General features: G+C 35.5%; 2 protein-coding genes across 2 annotated transcripts in view; both read left to right on the forward strand.

The window, feature by feature from the left end:
• The first annotated feature begins 172 nt into the window (after nt 1-172).
• pgap3 (post-GPI attachment to proteins phospholipase 3) lies at nt 173-9,885 on the forward strand. Its single transcript, XM_065253600.2, has 8 exons — nt 173-594; nt 1,209-1,306; nt 1,400-1,552; nt 1,721-1,783; nt 2,070-2,131; nt 2,212-2,348; nt 3,616-3,820; nt 4,857-9,885. The coding sequence occupies exons 1-8, from the start codon at nt 414-416 to the stop codon at nt 4,918-4,920; spliced, it is 963 nt and encodes a 320-aa protein (XP_065109672.1). The 5' UTR covers nt 173-413; the 3' UTR covers nt 4,921-9,885.
• A 2,154-nt stretch (nt 9,886-12,039) lies between these two features.
• erbb2 (erb-b2 receptor tyrosine kinase 2) overlaps nt 12,040-26,167 on the forward strand; it is a 49,792-nt gene continuing 35,664 nt past the window's right edge. The window contains exon 1 of the mRNA XM_065253598.2: nt 12,040-12,305. Within this exon, the coding sequence (XP_065109670.1) occupies nt 12,227-12,305 (79 nt within the window). The 5' untranslated portion in view covers nt 12,040-12,226. The remainder of the gene's footprint in view (nt 12,306-26,167) is intronic.

The raw sequence follows: 26,167 nt of genomic DNA on the forward strand, positions 1-26,167 counted from the left end.
AATATATGCAATTTCACTGCTAGAAAACGAACGGAACACTTTACACCAGGTTATACTATTTTTCAACATTTAAAAAAAAAACAGTACACACACAGAAAGTAGCCTACATATTTTGGCACCTGTATGTTTGTGCGTTAGGGCGAGATGTTCATGCGCACGCGCACTTCATGCACTTCCGGGTTTGTCATTGAAGTGAATTGTAACGTTTAGCTCGTGGCTTTTAGAAACTTGTTGCAGGGACAGCGCATAAACGGAGGATTACAATAAAGGGGCGCATTATTGTTTACAGAGGACGCAGTGACGTTGAACAGTGTCATGTTGTGTGAATGAGACTGTCAGTAGACTCCCTCTGATGGCCTGATGTCGTTCTGTTGTGCCTTATGATTGCGACTCTTTGACTGACTGACAGCAGCATGACGCGCCTGGTGTTTCTCGCGGCCGCGGCGCTTCTTGTGTCCGCTCCGGCGCGCGCCTCTCAGGGGGATAAAGAGCCCGTGTACCGCGACTGCGTCAAACATTGCGTCCGGACGAACTGCACGGGGGCCCGGCTGCGAGGCTTCCAGTCAGCCCAGCCTCCCTACATGGCACTAACAGGTAGGCTACTAAACTAACCTATTTGTACTGCTGATACTAACACGTTACACTCCATATACTGGAGTTATTGTTTTACAGCTGTCACAAAAAATGTCAATAGAAAAGTTTGCAATGAAAATTTGAATTATTAATTAAAACATGTTTTTGTTTAAATGCTCAGTAGTAGTAACGTTAGTAGTAGTACACATGCATAATCAATAATCACTGTGAATACACTCGATGTCAGTTATAGTTATTAACAAAAAATTATCATGGTATTAATGTACTAATGTATTAATTAATTAAGCAAACTGTTCAGCAGGGTAACTTACTGCTGTTTAAAGTTGATTTTTTTAATGATATTGTAGACTTATTATACAAAAGTTTGGACACATTTACACAACCTATGAAATAACACAAATCCAAGAGTGTAGAGTTTAATGTCTCTTAACTAATACCTATATGCATCCATTATTAAGTGCACTACACACCTACAAAACTGAACCCAATGCAGAAAGTTCATATACTATAGAAAGCCTTTGAGCTCCCCACTGCTTTGTTGTACTGAATTGAATTGTCTATGTTAAGGTTGTAATATAATGTTCATTGCATTTGTTCTGTCTCTGATCTTACAGGCTGGACGTGTCGTGATGACTGCAAATATCAATGCATGTGGACTACGGTGGGTCTGTACCAGGCAGAAGGTTACAGTATACCACAGTTTCATGGGAAGGTGAATATATGCTTATCCGAACTGAAACCTTTTTTTGAACAAATACATATGTACAATGTTCCTCAACTGTGTTTCTTTCTGGATTGCGTTTAGTGGCCATTTACACGTTTCCTGTGTTTTGAGGAACCTGCGTCTGCGCTGGCATCTCTGCTCAACGGTCTGGCCTGTCTGTTGATGCTGCTGAGATACCGCAGTGCCGTCCCACGTCAAAGTCCCATGTACCACACCACCACAGCCTTCTCACTGGTGAGACTATATCTGAATTTGGACATTTATTTAGAACCGGGTTCATTTAAAAGAAAAAAAATACTGAACCAAACTTTTTATTTTTTTGTGATTTCCATCCATAATCCTGAGCGTGGCAAATTTACAGTATGCATAAATGTCAGACATCCACTATATCTTTGACCGCAGGTCTCTCTGAATGCATGGTTCTGGTCTACGGTGTTCCACACGAGAGACACTTATCTAACAGAGGTAACATTTCAAGAAATGATCAAATAAAACCTGACAAATAGCATGGACTACACAGATTTTACTGATCTTTTTTTATTGCTTGCGTGTATGAAAATCCTAATAAAAAGATAAATTAATGTGAGAAGCAGAATTGTGTAAGTTGTCTTTATGGTCTTTTTTTAAAACCTTTAACAGCAATAAACTTAGTTAATAAATCAAGATGAATGAAGTTAACCATCAAGTTAAGTAATTGATCATTTATAATACTACATTCGTTTTAAAAGTGATTTTTGTCTTTATTTTACAGAAGATGGACTACTTCTGTGCATCAGCCGTCATTCTCTATTCCATATATTTGTGCTGTGTCAGGTTCGTGCATTTAAAGGTCTTTTTATTGAAGAGTACAAGCTGTGGATGAAGTTAATTTAAGGATTATATTTGTGTTGTAGGACATTGGGTTTGCGGAGACCTGCCATTTCCAGTATGGTGGGAGTTCTGCTTATTTTGGCTTTCACGTCTCATGTCTCTTATCTGACCTTTGTCAGTTTTGATTATGGATACAACATGGCAGCCAATGTCACCATAGGTAAGACAGCGTGAATGTTTGTTTAGATGCATACTTTTCACAGACTAGGCTGAAGATTTTGATTAGGTAAAATGTTGGGTTAAATGTACTATATTTCCTACTTAATACACTTCTAAAGATAGTAAATGGTGTAGAAAATTCAGTATGTAACAGTTGTTCATACAGCAAAAGTCATGCCTGTAGTAAATGAATATTATAGTAGTATATTATATGACTGTGTGCTGTATGCATGCGTATTTAACCCTTTATTCCATGCGTAAATGTCTCCATGTGTTACATATTTAACTAGAGCAATACCTGATTATTTAAAAACCTTGTGTACATTCAGATGGCTTTGATTCACGTGTAAAATGGGTTTGTTTTATTTGTGTTAAGTGTTTTATTGTATGTAAGCAGTGCCAGTGTTATGTAAATATTGGGTAGTTACAAACCGAGTCCGTATAATTTTCCTCACCTGATATTTTACACCTGCTAGAAACAGCTATGCTTTATTGTGTTTTGTAGGATACAGTAGTGTAGGATTTTTGTAATATTTATTGTCTTACACAGATACGTGTTACTTTCCTAGTTGTGTAAGGGTTCATTGATTTAATGCTTGAAAGAAATTTGCTAGAAATGGTATCATTGTTTGTCAAAATGGATTAAATCAACACAAGAACATATGTTTTAAAGGAATACTCCACTTTCATAAAAAATCTGATAATTTACTCACCCCCAAGTCATCCAAGATGTTTATGTCTATTTTTTGTTTAGTCGAAAAGTAATTAAGTTTTTTTTCTAGGATGTTTCTGCATATAGTGGACTTTAGTGGACCACACGGCTCATGCAAGACGAGAAGTTGTGGTTTAAAAGTACATATTTTTTATTTTTTGGGCGAAAATGACAATCGTTTCGCTAGATAAGACCCTTATTCCTGAATTGGGATCATTTAGAGCCTTTTAAAGCTGCATTGAAACTGTAAATCATTAAGGTTCACTATAGGAAGAAAAATCCTAGATTTTTTTAGTCAAATTTTTTTTATTTTCGACTAAAGAAAGACATAAACACCTTCGATGACATGGGGGTGAGTAAATGATGGGGATTTTTTATGAAAGTGGAGCAAACCTTTAAATTATATATGTGACTAACCCCTACATCCTTATACTACCCAGTACTAGTAGTTTAGAGTGAAAGATGTAAACCTGTTGAGTTTTCTTAGATCTTCTCACCCACCCACCCTCTCCACTGTGTTCCCCTCTGGTCGTGTTGTGCTTTTCTGTCACTTCAGGCATGATAAACCTGTTGTGGTGGCTGTGCTGGTGTTGGCAGAACCGGAGGATCTTGCCGTACTGGTGGAAGGGCGGTATGGTGGTCTTTTTACTCCACGGTCTCGCCCTGCTTGAGCTGCTGGATTTCCCTCCACTCTTTTGGGTTTTAGACGCTCACGCTGTGTGGCATCTCAGCACCGTCCCCGTCCACTTTCTTTTCTACAGGTACATGTGCTCACCTAGCTTGTCGGGCCTGTTTTGTAATTCTTACGTCAGCACGCAACCGTCCTGCAGTAAATACACATTTCACATACAGAAATGGTAGTTTCTGTTTAGTGAATTTGACTGAAGTTAAATATTTTATAGCATTTTTTTATAAATTAGATTTTATGAGGATCAATTTTGTAATAGTTCTTATCTATTGCTCTGTTTATTCATAAGAGAAGATTATAAGAAGGCCATTACTTCAAATCTTTTGTCTGGATGATGTTATATTTTTAAAAGGGTGCCTGAAGCGTTCGCCACATCTAAATTCATTTCCATAGTCATTCATATTCATAATTCTTATAAGTTGTATTGAGAAATATGCAAATTTTAAAATAATAAGCAAATCCATAAATCACTTTGACAAAATTCATACATATTTTTAACCCTGTTGTCATTAAAAAGCTAATATTTGTGGAAAGATCTGCATAAAATTCTCCTATACTTCCTTTAGTTGCACAACCTTGAGGCTTATGTCAACCTAATTTGAAATTTGTCAACCCTGTTACCTTAAGGTGTAATTATCCAACATTTGTGCAAATGTAGGTTGCACCTACAGTGTACTTACCAGTGTGTATTTCTTAAATGTGGCCTAAAGGGATCATATGCTACAATTTTTTAGAACGATGAGCTTTGTAAAATTCGATGCGTTTCAAAAAGACGGTGCATAGATGAGTAACAACAATGTACGGTATGTGGAAATTAATATGATGAAATGCGTTAACACATTGCATTACACCAATACACAAAATAACGTTCTTTTTAGCAACGTCATATGACCCCTTTAAGGTTAGGTTTAGGGTTTGGATCATGGCTGATACCTTTCTACAGTAGTTATTGTAATTACAATAGTAAGTACAATGTATGTACAAAAAGAAATGTATTTAATCAGCTTTTGAGGGTGTTGTGTAATTTATTAACAAGTAAATGCATAATTTTCTAAACTAATGTTTAAAATATCCCATAAACTACAAACTCTACTTCTGTGTCTTTATAGTTTTCTCATAGACGACAGCCTTCATCTTCTAAACACAGAGAAGCCAGGAGTGAAACTGGACTAGGAAGAGAGAGTCTCAGAACCCCAACCCCTCCTCTGATACCCCTCCCATCAGGGCAAGAGGGAGTCGAGACTGAGCTGGGTCTCAATCGTGCCGACTCCCTGCATGTGTCCCGGTGCAGAAGTTTTGAGTTCTTTCTTTTGTTGTGTTTACAGTGTTTTTTTATCATGGATTTCTTTATTTTGCACTGTACAGAAAAGGTTGTCTGATTCTGAAGTTATGCCACTGTGCTGTAGTTGAAACTCGATTGATGTTTGCATTCACTAAGCTTTGCCTTCGGTAGAGTCGATTAATAGAGTAAATTAGCATTTCTTTACATCGTACTAAACTCTCGAAAGGGTGCACAAGTTAACGCCTTCTTTGCCAATGAACACCTTCACATAAGTTGTTAATGTCTCCCATTTACAGTATATCTGTTTGGAGTGCAACATTTAAAGGGCCTGAATGAAGTGTGATTATATTCAGAGATAGACTGGGTAGACTGAGTTTTGGTTTTTAAACATGTGTTCACCATAAGTGTGCTGAACATCGATACTCAGGAGGGGTTAAGATTGAGCAATGTGCTCTGTTTCTGAGACGCGACGGTGATTTCATTACGGTGCAGTAGTTGGAATAACCAGCAGAGAGCGCTGCTGTGTTGTTGTTCCCAAATTGTGGGATGTAGGATTCTTCATGTTCTCGGTTTTGACCTGTAATGGATTTCAAGATTATGTGTTGTTGTAGTAGTGCACACCAGGCTTACCAGAAATTTGAGGGAGAGACTTTAAATTGTGCCAGGTTATTTTCTCTGGTTATCACTTCATTTAAAGGGATAGTTCAGCAAACAATGGAAATTTGGTTATCATTTATTCACCCTCATGTTGTTCCAAACCTGTATGAGTTTCTTTATTCTGCTGAAAACAAAAGAAGATATTTTGATAAATGATGGTAAGCACGGACGACCCATTGACTTCTATAGTATTTTATCAAATATTCAACAGAATAAAGAAACTATAGTTACTCATCATGATTTGGCTTACTTCCATGGAGCACAAATGAAGACTTAAAGGGATCCCAGAAAGCAAGCAACCATTGAATCAATGTTAAAAACTGTTGATTTGTCAATGTTCATTGAGCTGAATTAACATCACGTTTGCAATCTCCATTATTGTTGAAATGATATAGAAATTTAAACAAACCGCCATTATGGTGACCAATGTTTGCTTTAGTTTGGCCATGACATACATCTGTTATTGCAAAGAAAACTAAGAGCTAATGCAATCCGGTCAGTTTAATCGTGGGTTTACCTTAACAAGAATTTGTCGTGTTAATGAAATGTAATATTTTATGATACAATGTTGGATGGTGGCAGTGTTATGGCTGTTATATTCTTATGAATTATAAAAATACAATCAAAAAAGCTACTCTACTCAATCATGAACTTTGACATAATGAATCATCGTATGGAACTCAACAAAGGTGACAATCAACAGAAGTAAACTTCAAGCTGCAGTGCATGCTGGGTATCAACATAGTACTAATCTCATCCATGATTTCCAGCATGCATTGCATGTGATTTTAGGTTTTGTTTGTCAGCATTTTTCTGCTTTGACATTTTTTTCTGCTCCCAATAATGAATCTGCAAAGCAGAAAAATTTTTATCAGTCACAAAAGGATCAACTTCATCCTTTAGAACAGCTAATATAATTTAATACAATATCATTTCAGCTTGACATCTATCATAAAATGCAACCAACCACACATTAACAATATTTTTCTTTATCAAGCATACATGCATTTTTTCTTCAACACATACAAGCACTGAAAAATAATTAACTTAATAGAAGTTAAGAGTCATAGCCCAACTAAAGCAAACACTGATCACCACAATTGTGGTTTGTTGAAATCTAACAATTTTTAAACAAATGGAGAGTACAAAGAATTTTTAACATTCATTAGATGGTTTTTGTCTTGTCCCTTGCTATATGGGATAATTCACGCAAAAATGACAATTCTGTCATCATTTACTCACCCTCATGTTGTTACAAACCTGTATAAATTTCCTTGTTCGGCTGAACACGAAGATATTTGTAATGAAGCAGGAAACAGAAGCACCATGGACTATTTTTAGACTTACAAACCCTGTTCACGTATGGAGGGGTTGGAAGAATATGAGGATAAATACAAACTTGAATATGTCTACACTAACTCATCACCACAAAGTTAGTTGTAGCCATGTGAATATAAAAGGCCTGCTTAAAGGGATAGTTCACCCAAAAACGAAAATTCTGTCATCATTTTCTCACTCTCACGTTGTTATAAACCTGTATAAATGTTTTTGTTCTGATGAACACGAAGGAAAATATTTTGAGAAATGATCAGAAGCCCCATTGACATCCATAGTTAGATTGAAAAATATTACTATGGAGCTTCCTTCGTGTTCATCAGAACAAAGACATTTATACAGGTTTGTAACAACATAAGAGTGAGTAAATGATAACAGAATTTAAATTTTTTGGTGAACTATCCCTTTAAACCGTATTGACTACAGTAATGTGTATTGCACAGCATGATACACAACGGCAAAGACTTTTGCTTTGGCATCTTTGACTGGAAGCTGCTTTTTTTCTCGTTTATTTTATGACGCGTTTTATGTATATAGTACAATCACTTTGTGTTTTATTTTGTTGATCTTTTAATTTAGATGTTGAGATCATTTGACTCTATTTTCACCAAGAATGCCTTTCAGATTACATAGATCAGAATTAGTTTTCCACAGAAGGTAATGGAAAAGGGATAAAGAAGGACTTGAAAAAAGTGTGTGCGTGTGGTTGTGTTTGTGTGTGTGAGTGTGTGTATTTCATCATCACCTTTATGGACATTTACAGCTGTATCAACCGGACAGCTTACAGAGATTTTTTCCCTACCAGCTTCTTGTGTTCTGTCACTTCATGCCTTATTTGTTTTATTTCTTATCATTGTTTGTGTTCTGTGAATATGTGTCAGCGGTTCAGATTAATGAGAAATACAGCTACTTTCATCTTTTGCACTCTCATTCACCAGTGCCAAACTCTTTCTCTGCCTTCTTGCCTCATTTTTAAACGAATACGCACCTTTGTGGATTCTACAGTTATTGCCAATGGAGCCGAAACTATAACGTTTGGCTGCCTGTTGTGTCTTTGTTTCAAACTGTCACTTGTGCACTGCATGTGTGTGTGTGTGTGTGTGTTTCAGAAGAGGAGTGCAAGCATGATAGGCCTGGAGGGTAAATATAGACATTTAAAAGCTAAAAGCGGTAGAGGGGGGGAAGGGGACATCAAGGGTGTCTGCTAAAATGATGGCGGGGCCGTTGACACTCAACAATACATCTCATCTGTCTTTACACTCCAATCATACAGTACTATTTCTAGAGAGTGCCACTAACTACCATTACTTATCCTGTTAATTTACAAGAATCTTATGGTTTAAATACAGTTTTCTTCTTTAAGCCCTGTCACCAGTGCCACCTGTCAGTTACCACATAGCCTAAGCCTACACAGTAAAACAAGTCAAATGCATTGCCAAAAACCCAATACAGTTAAAATCGTTCGGCAAATATTTAATTTAAGTTGATTTCTATAGCACTTTTCACAGTTTTGCATTGTTGCAAAGCAGCTTTACAATAAATATGTATTGACCCTGTCTGTGAAATCCAGGTTAAAGTCTCACAATCTAATTTTGAGATAAAGAGCATCAAAGTTTTATTTCACATTGATTTCAGTCTTTCACGTACTTGGTCATTATTAAAGATATCAGGGTTATCTTTACATTAGATGAGTTTATGTAGAAAACATGACTAAAAATGAATGACTGGTTTTTCACAGGCTGGTTCACATAGTAAAGACCAAACAGACACATGGAAAAAATATGAAAATATATAGGCTATATGGCATTACATTGAAAATAATTGCTATTTTTCATATGCATACTGCTATAGGTATGTTTATCAAATTGTCATAAGATGCATATTAGAGAAACTATATATGAAAGATATATAATAAATATTGGGACATGGAGTTGATAGGGAATGATAGCTTTAACAAGCATTTGTCTGTAAAATGTGATCATGGACGAGTCAAAATTATTTACATGTATGGTAAAACGTAATTGACAATCAACAGATGCTGTTATAGCTTAATTTTTTTTAAGTGTAACTTTAAATGAGAACCAAGTTTAAGCAAAATAATATTTAATATACCAAAGTGATAACAATAGTTATATTTTTAAACCTTCCCTTGAAACTGTCACCTTTTGTTAAAGAGTCTTAGCCATTAGTGGCACCTGGCAGAATCACAATTTGTTTGTTTTAGAAACCAATAAATAGCTTGAGTTTGAGGAGGGACTGTTGTTTGCCTGATCCTTTTGTAAAAGCATAGCATTGGGTATATTTTGTTTCTTTTGAGAATTCATTAAGTGAAAATCTCCCTTTGATTGATTATACTGTAAAATAACCTGCATGTTGAATGTAAACTTGACCTTTTCTCATGGTTTTGAAATAAAGGGACATTTGCGAGGGACTTGCTGTATGGCTGTACTGGTCATTGGCGGTTTTCTGTAAAACATTCATTAGTATTTTTTTACTAACACTATTGTCTGTATGTAATGTACTTTAGGAAAAACACCAGATGTGGTTGCTGGGTAATTGTTAATCTCCCAAAGGTCCTACTAATCTCTTTTCCTTTGGCCACTTTGACTGGAGCCGATTCAAACCTGACAAACATTGACTTGCTCTGTACATCTCCCTTACTTTCCCTTTCTGTCTGTCTGTCTGTCTCTCTCTCTCTCTCTCTCTCTCTCTCTCTCTAGCTCTTTTTCTTTTTATGGCGTTAAGCTGCACCTTTCTCTCCCAGTTGTGGTGTTAAGCTGCACTTTTCTCTCCCAGTTGTACACAGTCATGTATAAAGAAACCTTAATGAAAATTAATAAAATTGTTCTCTATTAATTTCTTTACGTCTGCTTCATATTACTGGACAATTTTACTCTTAAAAATACTTGAAAGTTGATTTTCAATCATGGTTACATTATTTCTGCAATGATACCAGTAAATACAAAATTTTTTTGCTCAATGCTGCATCGCATCCTGATAGGTCAAAGACATCTGCCATATCAACCAGCACAACATAAAAAAAAAACATTTAAACACTTTTAAACAACTGCAGTAAGTGTCAAAGTAAATTAAACTTTTCAAAGGTTAATTGTTCAGATTTTACAAGTTAAAATTTCTCAGCATCACTTATTGTGAGAATAATTTGTTAATGAAAATGGTCCTTTTACACTATTTTGTGTACAAATGTATTAAATTTTGACAGATCACATAATAATTAATAAATTATACATTAAAAGTTGTGGATGATATGCTTCCATATTCTTAAAACTGAATAGTTCAATTGTTTTAAACATTAGAGAAGTATATAAAGGAATATACTCTTTATAATCTAAAAATCAACAGTTGGCATTGTCTAATAAGCACACACCCAAATAAATACACCGTAAGTACAGTAAACATACAGGCACATGATGAACTGTGAGGTTTACTCACTTGTGGGGTTTATTCAGAGAGGTCTTGTAGACGATGAGAAGTGTCTTGATAGTTTGAATGAATGAGGTTTATTATTCCTCCTCCCTCTTCTGCCTACTGCTCAGAGTCTGGGCCTGGACTACAAACCCGCTCACTATCAATGTTACAAAACAAGGGCACTTTTGGCGACACATGCCATTCTCTGGAATTTTCCCCTATGTCTACAGACTCTATTAACTGTGACTAGAAATGCATGAAATGCATGCAATTTTGCTTTGAATTAATTTGTTTTAGGTAATACTTCAATTTTCTGAAGAGTCGCACAATGTTTCTCAGCTAAGAGAACTGACAATGCTGCTCAGTTAGCCAGCACACACAATAGTATCAGAGACAAATTATACAAATTGATATTTTCTCTTTAAAACAAAGCTACTGGTGGTATCTTACAATAGTGACTTTATTTTATTTCAGTGTAACTATATTTATGATCATACTAATGCAATTTTTTGGTCGCTAGTAACAAGATAATAAGAAAAATAATAGATCTTCGTTTTTTTCTCATATTAGTCAAAAAGTTTTTTTATAGATTTTGATACTCAGAAAAACAGATTTGATATCTATTCAAAATCGGCCTATAGAATTAATTTACCAAAATATATTAGCAGTGAATTACAATGGCAAATTTGCTAAGCACTATTAGAAAACTGACTAGTTATGGAAACTGGGGCTAGATGTCACATGAGGGAAGTTTGGTACAAATAACCAAACCTCTTCTCATTTTTGTACATTCTGTCTTCTAAACTAAAATTTCAACATTATATTTTTGTAACAGCTGTTGGTAAACAAATAGCCTAAACTATACTATCAATGAAATTGGCCTAATTAAGTTATGAGTAATCTATGTAATTATGGAAGATTGTAGCTAATAGGTTGAGATTTTTACAGTAATGTCAAGTTATGGCAGGTTGTCATGTTGTTATTAGTGCAAGTGGGCACATGTATATTAAATATAAAAAACTATAATAGTATAAATAACAGTTTCTGTGGGTTAAATCTAATGGTTGCATATTTTGATGTTAGCTATTTTCACTTGACCTGTGTTTCTTCTTTGTTTACTTTCTAAATGTTGTTGTTCAGCTGCTTACTCAATACAACAACAACAACAACAATACAATGTTTGCTCTACTTAAAAAACTTGCTTCAATTTGTAAAATAAAAAAAAAAGTTTTATAGACTTACATTTTCTCACTTTAAGTGAAAATTTAGGGTGAATAAATCCAACTGTTATTTTTTACAGTGTAATAACTATATTTTACTATACTATAGTAATTAAAACGTTAAAATTTAATTGTACAATTATATCACATTATAATACTACTATTTATATACTTTTTATTGCATTAAGATTAACAAAATGCCTGCGTTGAATAAATGAATACCAGTTTTGTTAAGGCATGTGGCAATACAGAAACTGACCCACAAGTCCTGGGAAATATCAGCCCCTCTAAATGTTGCGCGCCTGTGGATCTGCTAAAGTCAATCTGTACTGCCACTCCTCCGCGGGAGCGCGCGTATTATGACACACGCGCACACATACACACACACATACTGGAGAGTCAGGCGCACTCGTTCCTGCCAGGAAGTTGATAGTTTTCGGGAAAAAACAAAAAGACGAAACAGTCATAGTAAAGGTATCTCGAATCGACTAGTTTGTTAAACGTGAAGGGATCCGGGCAGTAAATGCAGGATTATGGACTAATGGAGGATTAGTCGATGGAGACTCACAGAAGTTTTGGGCTCGTCCGGGTCCTGCTGCTGCTGTCGGGCATTACACGCGCTACGGGCAGAGAAGGTGGGTCATCCTGACACATTCCCAAACTCTTCCCGAACATTCTCTATTACAGTATTACACGTCTATTATATTGATTCATAGTTAACTATTTGAAGTGATTTAATACGTGTGGATACGTTCAGAAAATTCCCGTCGTTGTTTCCAAACTGTTGGCGCATTAGCCGTGGGCGAAGTATGTCACGCAAACTTGATTTGCAACTTTTGCTGGACAATAAGCGCTTAAACATGACAATCCGACGGTTTAAATCACTGGGGTTTCATTGTACAACAACATACCATTAGCTTTATAGATTAAAATGAAATAATAACAGTCAAATAATTGATGTCAAGAGCGATTTTCCCATGGAAATAAAGCAAGCCTACTCTTTCAGGATATAGTGTCAAATACAGTCTCATTTTACATCTATGCATTTGCCGTCTAACAGTGACGTATTATAAGGTTTACATTTTATCAGTAGCTCATGTGCGTTCCTTGGGGCTCGAACCCATGACCTTTGCGCTGCCAACGCATCTACAGTAATTGTAGTACAAGGCATGATACATAAAAGCATGGTATTGTACAAAACACCACCATGCTGTTACAGTGGTTTTGGTATTTTTGTGGCTATATTCATGTTATCGTATTAGCTACAACCCCAAATATTTGATATGTCAAGAAAGCTATATGTCTTGATGAGATATAACAGGGTGTAAAATATTGACATTGTCACAGGCTATTAAGAAAAATCTATTTATCTATAATATAAGTTGCTGCTGGCTCTGGAGGTTATATACTAGTTTGTGCATTGTGAATAATTATGCTTTGCACAAAATTGTACAGAAATCTATTATAAATGCTCTTTGTGTATGTTGTGAAAATGGTGGTATAGGTAAAGAGACGTGGTGTTGTAAGGAAATCACTCTTACTGTAACTTCTCACAGAAAGCAAGCTGTTCCAAAGGTCATGCATAACTGTGGCAGGGTTTCTGATTTAAACTTAACAAACAAACATAACTGCATATGCCAGAGCATGCTTGTTTAGTGTTCGTTTGCAAAGATATTTCCAGCGTGTAGTCTCGTGTTTTTACTCGAGATGCTGATATTGTTGACAACCTGGATGAAACATTTCTTGCTGACAAACAGAATAGTGTCACCAGTTTTTGCATTAGTGTCGTGCGTCCTTAATCTGTGCTGATCTATCATACATAAAACTAAGCATGATCGGTTACTATCAGGCTGTTTTTTGTTGTTAGTCATAATATGCACAAATGACTGATACTTCTGATACATCATAAAATGACGTAGTAAGTATTGTGTCTGGTTACTCAACTGTGTAAGACAAAGTTTAGTGCTTCGCTTGACATGCCACTGATTATCTTAAGATGTCTCTGATATGCCTTAACAGTGTTTCTCATACTGTGGATCATTAAGTGATCTGCAAATTAATTGCAAGATATTTTAGATTACAGTATATGTCAACCTGGAGGAGGAGATTTATACATCATCTGTAAACTAAATAAATAAGCTTATCATTGATGTATGGTTTTTTAGGATAGGACAATATTTGGAGATACAACTATTTGAAAATCTGGAATCTGAGGGTGCAAAAAATCTAAATATTGAGAAAAACGCTTTTAAAGTTGTCCAATGAAGTCTTTAGCTACACATATTATTAATTATATTTTTCTTTATATATTTACAGTAGGACTTTAAAAAATAGCTTCAAGGATATGATCTGTACTTAATATCCTAATGATTTTTGGCATAATATTTTATAAAATATAACTTTGCTAACTCAAAATTTTTATTTATAACTTCTAAACAAAGTCATTTCAATATTCAATATATTGCACAATCTGAAATATAAACTTTTAACTTTGGATTATTTTAATTTATAAATATTCTTTACTTGTTGAGTTGGTTTATTTAAATTATTTTAGGTAATCGGTTTCCACAAAAGTTTTGAGTAGGGTGAGCAGGGCACAAACTAATGCAGGGTTAATTGTAGTAACACAGCTACTTTACATTTTGTACAGGGCCGAGCAATCTGTGCTTTTGGTCTTTTTCTCTTACTGTCAGAAGATGATCTCCTGTGAATAAGTGTTTTGATGTGTTTTGTTAAGATATTGAACAAAGAGTGTTTTGGAGGCATAAAAGTACATTTCTTTATCTTGTGTTTTTTTTTCGATTTCTAGTTGGGTGTGTAAGTCACCAAATCCAACCTTATATTATTTTAATCACTGTCTTGTTACCTAAAACATAACACCATTTTGAAACATGTCAGCATCTCCTAGTAACTGATAGCTGGGATTGAATCATTTTTACACAGGTAAGCCTCCAGGATACAATGGAAATAAAATGAAAACAATGTAAATACTTTTCATCAAAATGATATCTTTTAATACAATATCAGGGGAACTAACTAACAATTATGATTTTTTGTCTTAATTCTGCAGCCCTTTAAAAATCCATTTATATGCATTGATGCATAATACAAGGATAGTTAGAAGAAGGATGATGGACGAATGAATTTGTGGATATCTTTCTATTATAGACAGATATATAAACAATATCCACCTTTAGTATATAGACAGAATTATATTGAATTATTTGTGTTTAAAATAAATTTTCTTGCAGGTGTTAAAACAAACCCTCTGTTTGTTACAATGAACCCCACCTATGGGTTGTGTTGTAACGTTTACACTCCTGTCACTTTAGGTGTAATTGTAAGATAAATGTAGGTCCCACAAACAAACTAATCTTAAATCTAACTTAAATATTTTTTGAATGATAGAGCCAAAGTCAAAAAGCGTTAGGTTGTGCCCCGCTCTCCTCTACTCTGAAGTTGTTGGGTTTTAAAGCGCATTTTTCTGTCATTTGAGTCCTATCAGCTTTGTATTTATGTGTTGATCAGGACTTTTCAGTCTTTTCTGTATAATATATTCCGTACATATTAATATATACCCTTTGAAAAAACACGCACAATGTAATATGAAGTGTTTTCTTAAATATATTGAAATGTGTCATTTATGCACCATTAGCAGCATCAAATAGAATTCCAAAAATAATTTGCAAACAGGTTTTCCGTAAAACTCCTCCTATCTGTTATTTGTTTGACAGTGTGTCAGCGATTGACATGTTGTTTGGCTGAAACAATGATTTGATTGCAGTCACTGTGTTTACGCTGTAGTCAACCTTGACAAATATCATTTTTAAGACTGGAGTTTACATTATTAAGCAATTTTTCCATCCACAGTTACAGCCAAATGTTAAACAACATATTTTGTATGCTGAAACTATGACTATGCTAAAGTTTTAGATCTTAGAAGTTAAGATACAGTTTATTAGTTATTGCAGTCTCAATAGATTTCTCTTCATCAGGAAAATGACTTGGTCACAGATAGTTAACTCTGTTGTGAGGTAACTAGGGTTCAATAGCATTCACATTTTACCTGGTACCAGTCAGAGCCGATCCTAGACTTGCGGGCCCACAGCAACTTTGTGAGGGGGACCTGTCGGCACTTTCATAAAAACACATTCATTGTCTCTGCTTAAATGTAGCTATAAACAAACTGCTAGGGCTGCTACTAATGATTATTTTCATATTCGATTAATCGGGCGATTTGTTTTTCGATTAGTCAACTAATCAGGGCCCGGTTCCCCGATAACGTTCACTCTTAGTGCGCTAAGACGACTCAAAAAGATATATCTTACCAAAGTTGTTTATGTTCCTAAGTGTGTTCCCCGAAGTGTCCCTTAGGAAGCTTCTTAACACGCTGCCTCTACTCCGACATAACAATGCCGCTGTCCCAAGTGAAGGTGCTGAATTAGTTGGGATCGATTGCTCAAGGATTGATTTTCCACTTCACGCGAAGGTGCATTGCAGCGTTAAGAAAGACAACACATTCTATACAAATGGAACATTACTCAAATTATTCCAGTAACGTTTATTTTAACATAGTTTAAGTTATCTGTAAAATATAGACTATTAATTAAATTATCAGTAATACAGGTGACAAACCACTTGTCCCTTGTGCCGCTTCTTGACATGGGTGTAATGACTTTATGTAATTATGTAATACACTTTTATATTAATGGTAAGGTACTTTACAAGCACAATCAGAAATGATGATTGGCACGCAGCTGCAGTTACTTCTGTTTAATGCGGTATTGATTGCCATTGGTTAATGTTTTTAATAAATGCAACCTATCTACAATGAACTGGTAGAGAGAGTTAGATACAGAATATGGTCTGAGAATTTTTTTTATATAGCTAGCCACGTCAGGCAAAATGTCAAAAGGGTTTAAGTGTTGCAGAATAAAAAAATTGACCGGTAGCAAAGTCTGTTCCCCCTATGCTTCCCTATAGTGTAGTGTTTTTATAGCATTTTATACGTTTATTCTTTACATTGAAAGTTTTAATGGCTATTGAGATGTATATGTGTGCATTTATGTAATGTATCTTCATTGTTCTTAATGGTACGTCAATTATTTTTACAGTATGAATCATATTAAATGTATATTATTATGTATGCAAACGTAAATTTTTTAAAACAAACAGTGGAGAAAAAAGAAAAAGCAGGCTATATGTTTAAAGACATACCCTAATATAAAACTATTAAATATTAATTGTATTATAGAAAACATTATATTATTGCTTTTTAGTATAACCAATTCAAATCTTTAATCTTTCTAAATAAATTAAAAATGTAACGTGATGAAAACGCTATAAACATAGAGGGAACAGACTTCAATGAGGAACAAACTTCGACACAACACCGGCGCCGTCTTTGATTCATTAGTTCTGATACCAAATAAATTCAATGTATCCATTGCAAACATATTTTATTATAAGTCTTAAAATGTCCATAACATAAAATCATTGTCAACATACCATAGTTTGACTTTTGCGTTTGATAGCGTTTTGCGCCCAAACAACGCTAAGAGAGAGCTTACGAATGGTCCAGACCAACCTTACGAAAGTGTGACTAACAGAAGATATACTTACTAACGTTTTGGGAATCGTGCCATAGAGTTAAGAGAGATAAAAACTCAATTTAAGTTTGATCTAAAAAGAAAAGAGCTGAGGTCAATAAGTGCATTGCTAAAAAGGCATTACCGAGGAGGCACAATGTAATGTAGCGTCTGGTCGCGCTACACTGCTACTTGCTGGAAAAAGTATTTAACTACTGTTAAAGCAACATTGTTTTAAAAGAAACTAAACTTTAAAAAAACTATAGTTAAGTTAGAAAATATAGTTACGTTAGTTGTTAAAGTGCACCTATTTCATTGCTAAAAAACAACGTTATTTTGTGTATTTGGTATAATACAATGTGTTTGTGTTTTCCACATATCGTACATTTTTGTAGCTCCAGATATACTGCTTTCCTCAAACGCACTGATTTTGTACAAAACTCCTTGATCTGAAAAGCGCTGTGTCTCTGATTGGCCAGCTAATCTGTACGTTGTGATTGGCCTGAATACCTCTGACGCCAGCCGGAAATGTGATGCTCCTTACCATGTTTGAAAGATTCACAATGCAATGCTAACAGGAGTTAACTTACAGGCTGTGAGTCCAAGCGGGAGGAATTATGATAATGATCACGTCACGTCATCAGGCCCAGAAAGTAAACTGTTGCCTACAATCCGTGTGTTTGTTGTAGTCCAATAAAAGAGATTTATGTTGAAGACGATAACTTGCGTCATCATTTACTTTGGGGTTTGTACCTTTTGCATATTGTTAACATGTACTAATACACACTTACACACCAAAGGAAATGTAAAAATGTGAATCGGACAATAGTTGCTTTTTAAAATGTAGTTAACTACTCCCACACACTGTTCATTTATCAATACGTGACCCTGGACTACAAAAAAGTTGCACAGGTATATTTGTAGAAAACTCACTTATATAAAACCTTTATTAACCAGCGTTTATTGCTCTTTTGCTGCCGTCTTTAGGGTTGCCAGATACGCGTAACAACACCAGCCGAACGGCCATTCATAATTAGTTCAAAACAGGGGCGTCATGCACCAATTTTTTTTAAGGGGGCACAGTGTCAACAGCTCACAGAAATTTGTGCATACACAGACATCAAACGAAATATTATAGAGCTTTCAGTCTTTTCCATGGCACTTACATTTCTAACAATCTGAAAACCCCTGCTTTCATGCAAAAACCTCCAAAATAAACGTGATGACTACTTTCATATCATATACTATTCAATCGGAATAATGACACATTTGCATCATATTCACATCTGAAACGGCATGTTTTATTTAAGTCTTAATGGCTTGTTTAATTGTGTCATTAATGCATTTTGCACAACAACTACATTATCATATAAAATTAATGTAATTTTAAATCCATAAAGTATATAAACAACGAAAATGACATAAGCTATAGCCACGTGATTGATTTTAATGTTCAATAATGATTTTAAAAAATATGTTTAGATAAAATTATTAGAGGAACGGATTTTTGCATTAAATTTTACCTCATGTGAGCATGTGAGATTCCGCGCCCGCGTGAACTTTGGCGAACTTTGGCGTTGTGCCAAAAAGATGAATCTCTGCTAATATAACGTTGAGACGGTCACATTTAAAACCATACATTTTCTACACAGAGAAGGTTAACTGCACATTACCGTACTGGGGTTTGGAAATGTTGTGAGCGTTTCTAACACGTTTTAATTCCTCAGATAGCCAAATGCAGCAGCAAGCCAGCAACTTCAGAGAGCTCGTGAGCGCGCCCAGACACTGATGACGTCTGCGACTGCGCTCTGACTGCAGCGCCAGCTGCCGCCAGAATAAAAGTAATGTAACATGATCAAAACACTATCAAAACGGCGAAAATCTCCGAAAAGTGACAAGGATGCAGCACAGAATGTATAATATTGTGCATATTAACAGATTAAAAGTCAAATAACAGATTAATGGACGCTTATTTGATTTTGAGGTTGGATGAAAATCCATTGGCTCAAAAAAACCAAGGGGGCAGGTGCCCCCTCAGTTTGAATGGGCATGACGCCTCTGGTTCAAAAGCATCCCAAGACTATTCACAGCTCAAATTCCAACAACTAATAAACCAGATTCATTCTCAGATGTCGAAACTTAGAACAGATTGATTTAGTGTCAGTACGGTATTACCGACATAATTCGATCAGAACTCTTAAAAGGACAGAGTTCGGTACCCAACCTTATCTTTTAACCTAAACTAAGGGTTCATATTAGTACCCAAAATGTACATATTATAACCTTTTTAAAATGTATCATCGCAGTAACAGCTTTTGTACCTATATCTGTGTGTGAAATAATTAAAATAGTGTTCACTGAATAATGTTGGTTTCATTCTCAATTCTCAAATTAGTCTGAATTCGTATAGTTACATATATATATATATATATATATATATATATATATATATATATATATATATATATATATATATATATATATATATATATATAGTAAATGTTAATAAAGACATATATGCCATATAGACATATATGCCATGGATATGCAAATAGAACATAAAAGTTGTTAGATACGCTACAAGTAACTATTAACAAGTAGCTAGCTAAATTAAAACTACTTAGATTTTTTTATAACATTATATTACAAATAACTGAGTATCATTTTTAAAGAAGAATGTTTAAGGAAAGGATTTGGAGTTTAAAACAATGTAATGTAATTACATTTACAAATCATAAATGATTTCAGTATTGTTTTAGGTTGTGAAGTACACAATAGGCTACTCAAATATTTATCTCAAACTGCAGTTTTTAAAATTGATGATGAATAGGCATAAAAAAGAAAAAATAGAGAGCATAAAAATGTTTTACAAACTTTTATTTCAGCTTTTATGATAATAATCTTGAATCGTAATTATTATAAACAAACTAGGTATAATTATATCACGTGGTTTGATAAATGCACTACTGTAAGAATATAATAATAATTTTCTGTATGATAGGCAGATGCTAAAGCAGTGGTGCAAACAAAACTTGTTTTGTTTTTATAGGTTTGTTATAAAACTGTGGCAGGACAGATTAAATTCTGGAATAATGGAGAACACGGATTTATCACTTCTCTTAAAATAGAAATAGACATTTAATATAGAAGCAATAATGCGAGAGGATTCATTTAAAATGACTATTACTCACTTGTATGTGCTTTAAGTTTTTGACACAGACAGACAAATTTTTGGTTTGCACAGATTACATAGGAATGTGTTTCATTAAGACACATGCACTTGGACAAATACGGCCTTGGGCAATTAATCTCTACATCTTCAGATTCTGCCGTCATGCCGCTCCATCACGGACATCATAATATGACTGTGTTTACGCTACCCCTGCACGTTCTGTATGTAATCATCAGACCATCTCTGCAAAGATGTGTGACAGAACAATAGATGTCAGTAATGAACAATTTAAGTTAGTGATCTAAAAAGAAAAGAGCTGAGGTCAATAAGTGCGCTACTAAAAAGGCATTGCGGAGGAGGCACAACGTAATGTAGCATCTGGTCGCACTACACTGCTACTTGCTGGAAAAAGTATTTAACTACTGTTAAAGCTACATTGATTTAAAAGAAACTAAACTTTAAAAAAACTATAGTTAAGTTAGAAAATATAGTTAAGTTAGTTGTTAAAGTGCACCTATTTCATTGCTAAAAAACAACGTTATTTTGTGTAATTGGTATAATACAATGTGTTTGTGTTTTCCACATATCGTACATTTTTGTAGCTCCAGATATACTGCTTTCCTCAAACGCACTGATTTTGTCCAAAACTCATCGATCTGAAAAGCACTGTGTCTCTGATTGGCCAGCTAATCTGTACGTTGTGATTGGCTTGAATACCTCTGACGCCAGCCGGAAATGTGATGCTCCTTACCATGTTTGAAAGATTCACAATGCAATGCTAACAGGAGTTAACTTACAGGCTGTGAGACCAAGCGGGAGGAATTATGATAATGATCACGTCACGTCATCAGGCCCAGAAAGTAAACTGTTGCCTACAATCCGTGTGTTTGTTGTAGTCCAATAAAAGAGATTTATGTTGAAGACATAACTTACACACCAAAGGAAATGTAAAAATGTGAATCAGACAATAGTTGCTTTTTAAAATGTAGTTAACTACTCCCCAACACCGTTCATTTATCAATACGTGACCCTGGACTACAAAAAAGTTGCACAGGTATATTTGTAGCAATAGCCAATAATACTTTGCATAGGTCCAGTGTTTCCCATACATAGGCTCTACTTGGGCGCTGCGCCCAGGTAAATTGCGACCCGCCCAGGTAAAAAAATCACTTTACGAATTTCCGTATTTTCTGAACTCGACTGGATGACCCGTGTTTTGGAGAGAGAGAGAGCGCGAGCGCGAGAGAGAGAGCGCGAGAGAGAGGTGGGGGTCGGGTGACCGTGAAGATGATGAACGCGTCATAAACTCATCATCCAGCATGGCAAACTGGATCAACTGCAGCAGCACATACAGAGCAGCCAGGGAACACACTGCGACCAAAATGGTCGCATATGCTTATGTGCATATGTGTTTATAGCATCTAAGTTGGCTTCATTTTGCGTGCAAGCACGTTGTGTCTCTCCGGTTGGGTGTCCGTTCACGTGCTCTCTGTTTCTCAATGAATTGGGCGCGACGCGAAGCAACCTCAGTGTCACATTGTATCCTTTCATGTTTCTGAACTTGAGCAGAGTTTTACAATTAGAGGTCTTTCTTCACTGAGGACGCGGGACCCGTACGGTTCCGGGTTTATATTTTAAATGGTCAGATGTAGTGATGCACCGAAATGAAAATTCTTGGCCGAAACCGAAAACCGAAAAAAGGAAACCAAGGCCGAAAAACCGAAACCGAAACACCGAAATAAATTATTATGCCAATTATTAGTACAATTGCATTCATGGCCATCACTGTGTACTAACTTTACTAGGGGTTTGTGACGGATAAAAAAACTTACAGTTTTTGAGGCACAGATCAGATTATTTTTCGGATCAGCAAAAAGCAGGTGGGAAAAATCTAATAAACAATAAAGAAATTGCAAACATTTATAAAAGAGAACAAAGTTGTACATTAATAAGGTCTGAAATTAGCATTAGGTACAGAAATCAAATTAAATGAATCATAACACAATCAATTAAATATATAATTATTTTTTTAGAGGTATTTGTCTCTTTGTCATGGGTTGTTTGATTAACATTAATGACACGGACTTAAGTAGGTTAATCTGACTGTAATCTATGCATACACTTAAGACATAAACAAATGTTTTTATTAGAAAAAGAATACTGTGGAGAGAATTTTGTTTATATGTGCCCTGTCAATAACAGCGAGATTTTATGTTTGCTTGTTTTTTTTAAACGCGTTTCTCTCGTATGTGCACTACCGAGGGCACTTAAACGCATGCACATACAGAGACCGAGGGTGAATCCTAAACAGCGCAACAGTCGCTCCACATAAAAACGTTACGTTGTGTTTCATTGCTTTATTCGCCAAATGTATGTTAATGGATTACAGTATGAGACACATTAGCGCGACTCTCTCTAAAGTTTACACATCAAGACATGCTTAATCTTTGCAGACGCGTGCAAACAGCTCGACCGTGAGTGAAACCTGCTAGAGCACGAAGGGGAGGGGTGGGAGATGACTGATCACCGTGAGTGAAACCCAAGCGCTAGCGCACAGATGGGAGGGGCGCGGTTGACATTCATTTTCGGTTTACATTTTCGGCTGGATTTTTTATTTCGGCCCGAAACCGATAATGCTATTTTCGGCCGAAATTTTCGGCGACCGAAATTTCGGTGCACCCCTAGTCAGATGGGTAAAGCAGTAAAAGTGCCTATCTTATAGAAGTTATTAACATTATAACATCAGTCACATTTATAATCTATAGACCTGCACTGTCTATATAGGCTATAGTATACATAGTATTGTATATAATTGAGTTTGATAAAAGGGGTCATCAAATTGCTTCATATATCAGTGCAAAAACATAAAGTGTTTTCGTGGTGCTTTGACAAACAGTGTCAGCTTTGTTTATGGCAAAAAAAGTTTGGGGTGGTTAGATTAATGAACTATAATGTGAAATTAATATGAATGTTTTATAAATCAAAGTATTGTGTTGTGTTACACATTATTAGTTCTTTGTTACATGTATAGTAGACCTTTTTTTGTCGGTGGATAATAATGATTGCCCTTTTCCCCATCTACCACCACAAGTAAATTTCAGATCTGTGGACACTGAGGTCAAATAAAATCATTATAAGGAAAGGTCATGTTCCCTGTAGATATTTTGTACATTTCCTACTGTAAATATATAAAAAAATTGTCTATCATTGGTAATATTGCGATTTCTAAATTATTGTTTTTTGCACCCTCAGATTTTCAAATAGTTGAATCTGGGCCAAACATTTTCCTTTCCTAATAAACCATACATCAATGGAAAACATTATTTATTCAGATGATGTATAAATCTCAATTTCAAAAAACTGACCCAAACTGAGATTTTCCAAAGTAGTTTACAATAGAAAGAGAAACCAAGCAACTGAGAAACATACTGGTGCTGGTTGCGTCTGTGAATGGTTGCATGTTTATGAAGAAATGGCCACACTTGCATGACAATACTGTTGATTGATAGACGCACACAGAATTCTGCAGAAACCTCAGCAGATTTCTGCTGAATTGAATCACTTGTCATTCATAAACTCTACACGCCCCCCTACACTTTCTGTGTCAGTGTAATAAACATGCTGGTTCCAGTTTGGCTTCAATTGTAATCATTTAACATATAAATTACTCAGATTTTCCTCAAATATGCACAAACATAAATTTTATTCTGATAAACAATGTATCCCAATATTTGTTGAGACCTAAATGTTTGACAGCTTCATCAATGGCTATAAGGGCATTTTTGTTGACAAGCGTAACCTATAGTGGTAACCTATAGGATGACTGATGCCTTCTATATGTATAGTGTGTGCAAGGTCTACTCTTTAGGAATGCCTGCATGCACTGGTTATGGTTCAGTGTATGCGTGCATCCCATCATTATTTTGGTATGCGTGTAGCAGTGTGTCAGAACAGAGTAATACATGCTTCACACGGTGGCTCACAAGATCTGGTCCCGATCCGGTTCTTCTGGTCGGTTGAGTAATTCTTGTTTGTTCTGTGCCTCTTTGCAAGAACAAGAATAGAATGTGTGTGGAAAATATTGTAGAGAAATGTTTTTTTTTTATGTTTGTGCTTAAATCAACATAATAATTAAAAAAGAATGGCTTTGTAAACAATAATGTGCATTCTTATTGGTGAATAATAATTTTGTTTACGACCTGTGGTCAAATTGAAAATCATTGTGTAGTAGTCTACTTAAACGCTTCTTGTAATTGAATATTTTTGTTATTGCTGTGTTACTGAAAGTTTTATTGAATTGATTGAATTTGAGGTCAGTACTCAGAGGACACAACTAAAATGATAACACATGCAGGGCTCAACAGTAAGTTTGGCCCACTTGCATGGGGCAGTTGTGAGATTTGGGCCACTCCAGTGTTGTTATTCAGTCTTGCTTTCCTTGATCATGTTTATGCTTCGCAACAATAATTGGAATTATGTGATGTATTACAATGTAATTGTGATTGATTTGTTTGTAACATGTCAGCATATAGCAGAGGAGGTTTTGTTGCAGGTGCGAAAATGATTTGTTAATCCTTTTTCACACACAGATTATGGAAAAGACATGGTAATGTGTACAGGTATTTGTCCAAGGATTGTTTAGCTTGGTTCATTCACACGAAATCTGTACGTGCATTCGCACACATCCCATAAAGATCATGTAAAGACACGTGACGTTGTGTGCATTGTATTTGGATTTTAGCCTATTATCCACGATTTTTCTGTCCAGAAATCATGCACATGTATTTTTTCTAATTTGATCACAAACTAGAGCACTACCTGTTTTATTATGCTGCCGAACTAACTCAGTTTTGGCAGTTCCGGATCTCTTCTTTATTCCAGTTTGCAGTAGAGATGCGCGGATGGGCTATTATTTCACCCGCAACCGCATCACAAAACTCATCATCCGTCCGCCATCCATCCGCACCAACGTTTCTGACCAGTTTTCAAGACCGCACCCGCCCGCCATCCGCTGACTGGGCGATGTAAGACGCTGCTGATGACAGCCGCGAGACTAGAAAGCTCTAGAATATCAGCAATATCAGTCTCCGATCGGCACACATGGGACAAAAATAAATAAATAAATAGCCTAAATTAAACGCACAAATTACATCTGCACTGGTGTCATCCTGATTTACCACTTTTTAAAACTTATTCAAGGCAAACCTTTTCTGACCTTCTATTTCCTTTGTTTTTAATTCTCATTTTTTGAGTTTGCCATGTACCTCCTTTGCCGGCATTGATAAGAGCTATGTCAAAATGCGTCCTCATTTCTCCACGCTGGTAATGAGAGAACGAATGGATCCTTAACAAGCAGAGGCTATCCCAAACAATTAAAACCTTTATTAAATAAAAGTGTATTAGAAAACTTTTTCTTGTCACTGTTTTAGTATTATAAGTTATGTTTTGTGTTAATATTATTCCGTTTATGTTGCGTATATTTCTAAGGTTGATTATTTGATATACTGTTGAATAGTTTAATCTACATCAATGTGTCATATTTTCTAAAATAAATTAATATTTTTGATTACATATTTATTTTAATAAGTCAGAAATGTCCCCGCTGTTTTCTGCTGACAGGCGCGGTGGGGGCTACTGGGGGCGCGTGCAACAGGTGACGCAAATTATGGGTACTCAGAAGGCTAGATCGTCTCATTTTAGTTCTCTTTGAGAACTTCTGAGGCTGCCACCCTGAAAG

The sequence above is a fragment of the Paramisgurnus dabryanus genome, chromosome 1 (genome assembly GCF_030506205.2).
Source record: "Paramisgurnus dabryanus chromosome 1, PD_genome_1.1, whole genome shotgun sequence".
Lineage (NCBI taxonomy): Eukaryota > Metazoa > Chordata > Actinopteri > Cypriniformes > Cobitidae > Paramisgurnus > Paramisgurnus dabryanus.

Excerpts from the sequence above, each read along its gene's own strand:
- pgap3 (XM_065253600.2), top strand. The coding sequence starts at position 414 with ATGACGCGCCTGGTGTTTCTCGCGGCCGCGGCGCTTCTTGTGTCCGCT. Across the intron at positions 1,307-1,399 it reads TACCACAGTTTCATGGGAAG|TGGCCATTTACACGTTTCCT; the intron begins GTGAATATATGC and ends GATTGCGTTTAG. Across the intron at positions 1,553-1,720 it reads CCACCACAGCCTTCTCACTG|GTCTCTCTGAATGCATGGTT; the intron begins GTGAGACTATAT and ends CTTTGACCGCAG.